The 3,258-nt window shown below is 39.3% G+C and overlaps 1 protein-coding gene across 1 annotated transcript; it reads right to left on the bottom strand.

Moving 5' to 3' along the window:
• Nucleotides 1-203: 203 nt before the first annotated feature.
• On the bottom strand, nucleotides 204-3,002 carry EMWEY_00057060 (hypothetical protein, conserved; the record flags this gene model as incomplete). The annotated part of the gene is made up of 3 exons (XM_013480554.1): nucleotides 204-300; nucleotides 1,118-1,727; nucleotides 2,525-3,002. Coding segments are annotated over 3 exons (1,185 nt in total), but the record flags the coding sequence as incomplete, so codon positions are not given.
• Nucleotides 3,003-3,258: the final 256 nt, after the last annotated feature.

Genomic DNA, 3,258 nt, shown 5'->3' on the forward strand with positions numbered 1-3,258 from the left:
AAATAAATAAATAAATAACCTCTAAGGAAGAAGGAGTTCCTGTAGGTAATACTAATTGTAAATAAATAATAAAATAAACATAATAAAACAATAAATAAATAAATAAATAAATTAATTAATTAATTAACTAATAAATAAATAAATAAATAAATAAATTAATTAATTAATTAATTAATTAATTAATTAATTAATTAATTAATTACCTCTAAGGAAGAAGGAGTTCCTGTAGGTAATACAAGAGGTCTATGAAGAATACTCTCATACATAACAGCTGGATCCTCATTATAAAAGGGAGTCTTCCTAAGAAAAAAATAAATAAATAAATAAATATATTTATTTATTTATTTATTTATTTATTTATTTATTTATTTATTTATTTATTTATTTATATTATTTATATTAGCTCATGAAGAATACCTAATGTATAACAGCAAAAAAAAAGAGGGAAAAAAAAAAGAGGAAAAAAAAAGGGGAAAAAAAAGGTATTAATAATTAGATAAAAAGAAAGAGAATAAAGAGGAGAATAATAATAATAAATAAAAGGTAATAAAGGGGAGAAAAATAAATATAAATAAGAGAAAATGTGTATAAAAAGTACAAGAAAAACAAGGACATGAAGAAGAATACTGAATATGTGTATATAATAACAAAAAGGGACTAAAAAAGACGAAGAAAAAGGGAAAAAGGGTATTAATAATTAGATAAAAAGAAGGACAATAAAGAGGAGAATAATAATAATAAATAAAAGTAATAAATTAGCTAAAAAAGTACAAGAAAACAAGTTCATGAAGAAGAATAACGAATATATGTATATATAGGGATAGAAAGAGGGCAAAAAGGGGAGAAAAAAGGAGTAAAGGGTATTAATAGATAGATAAAAAGAAATATAATAATTAGGAGAATAATAATAATAAATAAAAAGTAATAAATAAGGTAGAAAAGTACAAGAAAACAAGTTCATGAAGAATAATAACGAATATATGTATATACCGACAAATAGGGACTAAAAGGAAGAAATAAAAGGGAAAAAGGGTATGAATAGATAGATAAAAAGAAAGATAATAATTATAAGAATAATAATAATAAATAAAATATAATAAATAATATAAAAAAGTACCAGAAAACAAGCTCATGAAGAAGAATACCGAATGCCCAAGCATCACTACAGAAATGTTGTCCTCTTCTTAATAATGTCTCTGGAGGCATATATTCACTAGTACCACAAAGTGTACAACTTTTGTCTCCTCCTCCTCCTGTTCCTGTCCCTCCTTCTCCTGTATTAATTATATCTATTCCTTCCTCTATACCTATTCCTTCTTCTTCTCCTATACCTATTCTTCCTCCTATACTTAGTCTTATTCCCTCATTATTTATATTTATTTTTTTTCCTCTTTTTTCTTCTTTTATACACCAATTCTCCATACCTAATTCATACATATATTCTTCTTCTTCTTCTTCTTCTTCTTCTTCTTCTTCTATTAACGGGCTTGGTCCTCCTGCTGCTGCTGCTGCTGCTGTTGCTGTTGTTGCTGCTGCTGTTGCTGCTGATGCTGATGGTGGTTGTGGTGGTACTGCTGCTGTTGCTGCTCCTGCTCTTGCTGATCCTATAGAACCATTTATACCCATCCCCCCAACATGGGCTGCTGCTGCAGGCTCTGCTGCAGGTCTAGCTATAGTAGACACCCCAACATCAAGGGGGCTTGAGAGGGACATATCCCTCATTTGTTCTACAAGAGACAAACAGCAGCAGCAGCAAATAGCAGCAGCAGCAAGCAGCAGCAGCAGCAGCAGCAGAATCAGCAGCATATAGCGACAGCAACAGAGAGACAAACAAATAACAGCAGCAACAGCAACATCAGCAACAGCAGCAGACAGCAGCAGAAGATAAAAAGAGGGGCAGCAGACAGATAATAACAGCAAATAGACAGATATCTCAATACTGACCGCTGCTGCTGCTGCTGCTGTTGCTGCTGTTGCTGCTGCTGCTGCTGCTGCTGCTGCTGCTGCTGTCAACTCACTATCTTTATCTGCAGGGTGTATTAGTGCTGCTCTATGATGAGTTGCATTTGCTGCTGTCTCCGCAGGCCCTGCAGCAAAAAGACATTTGCTGCTGCGCTGCAGCAGGTGTCTCCTTTTCCCCTTTTTTTTTCCTGTCTCCTCTTATTTGCCTCTTTTTTTATTTATTTTTTATTTATTTTTATTTATTTATTTATTTTTTTCTCCTTTTCCTTCTTTTGTGTCTCTTTGTCTTTTCTCTATTTCTGCAAACTATTTCTGTCTCCTTCTGCTGTATGTGTCTCCTTTTTTATATATCTGTCTCCTTATTGCTGTCTCCTAGGGGGCCCCCCTACATGTTGAGACTTCAGGGGCCCCTAGGAGGGTACTGTTGCTCTATGTGTTGTTGATGTTATTACAATGTGATGTGGGCCCCCCTGTCCCCCCCAAGAGCTTCCTAGGGGCCCCTTAGGGGCCCCCAAGGGGCCCCTTGGAGGTCCCTTGGGGGCCCCATGGGGGCCCCACTTACCTGAGCATTTCCTTTTTTCTGTCTCCTCTTTGTCTGTCATAGATTCATCAAGAAGAATTGATACCCAACTCTCTCTCCCTAGGGGGGCCCCCTCCTCTATAGTACTGGATTGCGGTGGGGGCCCCCTACAGCAGTTATCCACAGCAGATAGCCAATGAGGAGGAGGGGGGGCCCCCATTGGTACCCTTGAAGCAGCGGGGGCCCCATTAAGCAAACCCTCAGGAGAATGCATCTCCCATTCTGTTTCTTCCTTATCTACATCACGTAGCCAGAAGCTTGACTCCTGCTGCTGCTGCTGCTGCTGCAGTTGCTGCTGTTGCTGCTGCTGTTGTTGCTGCTGCTGTTCGTGAGACTGGGCCCCGTCAATAATGCCATAATTTCCTAGGGAGAGGCACCGAGGCAAGGGGCCCCCGACTGCCGGCTGCTGCAAGGGGCCCCCTCCTAGTGCCCAAAGGTTATTTGGGGTCCCGATTGACATCTGATGCTGCAGTGGGGTTGAGGGGCCCCCCTGGGGGCCCCTCTCCCATAACTGTTCATTTAAGGGGGACCCAACAAGGAGGGGCCCCCCTTTATAGCAGCTAACACCATTAGTGTGTCTCTGCTGCTGCAGTCCCTCTTGTAGGTGCAGCTCCCTTCTTGTGTCTCCTTCTGAATAGCTATCTTCCCCTATTGGGGCTCCCTCCCCTAGGGGGCCCCCCTCCAAAAGGGTCCTTAGGGGCCCCGCCGATGGGGGT

This window comes from Eimeria maxima, genomic scaffold (assembly GCF_000499605.1).
Source record: "Eimeria maxima Weybridge genomic scaffold, Emw_scaff2051, whole genome shotgun sequence".
NCBI lineage: Eukaryota > Apicomplexa > Conoidasida > Eucoccidiorida > Eimeriidae > Eimeria > Eimeria maxima.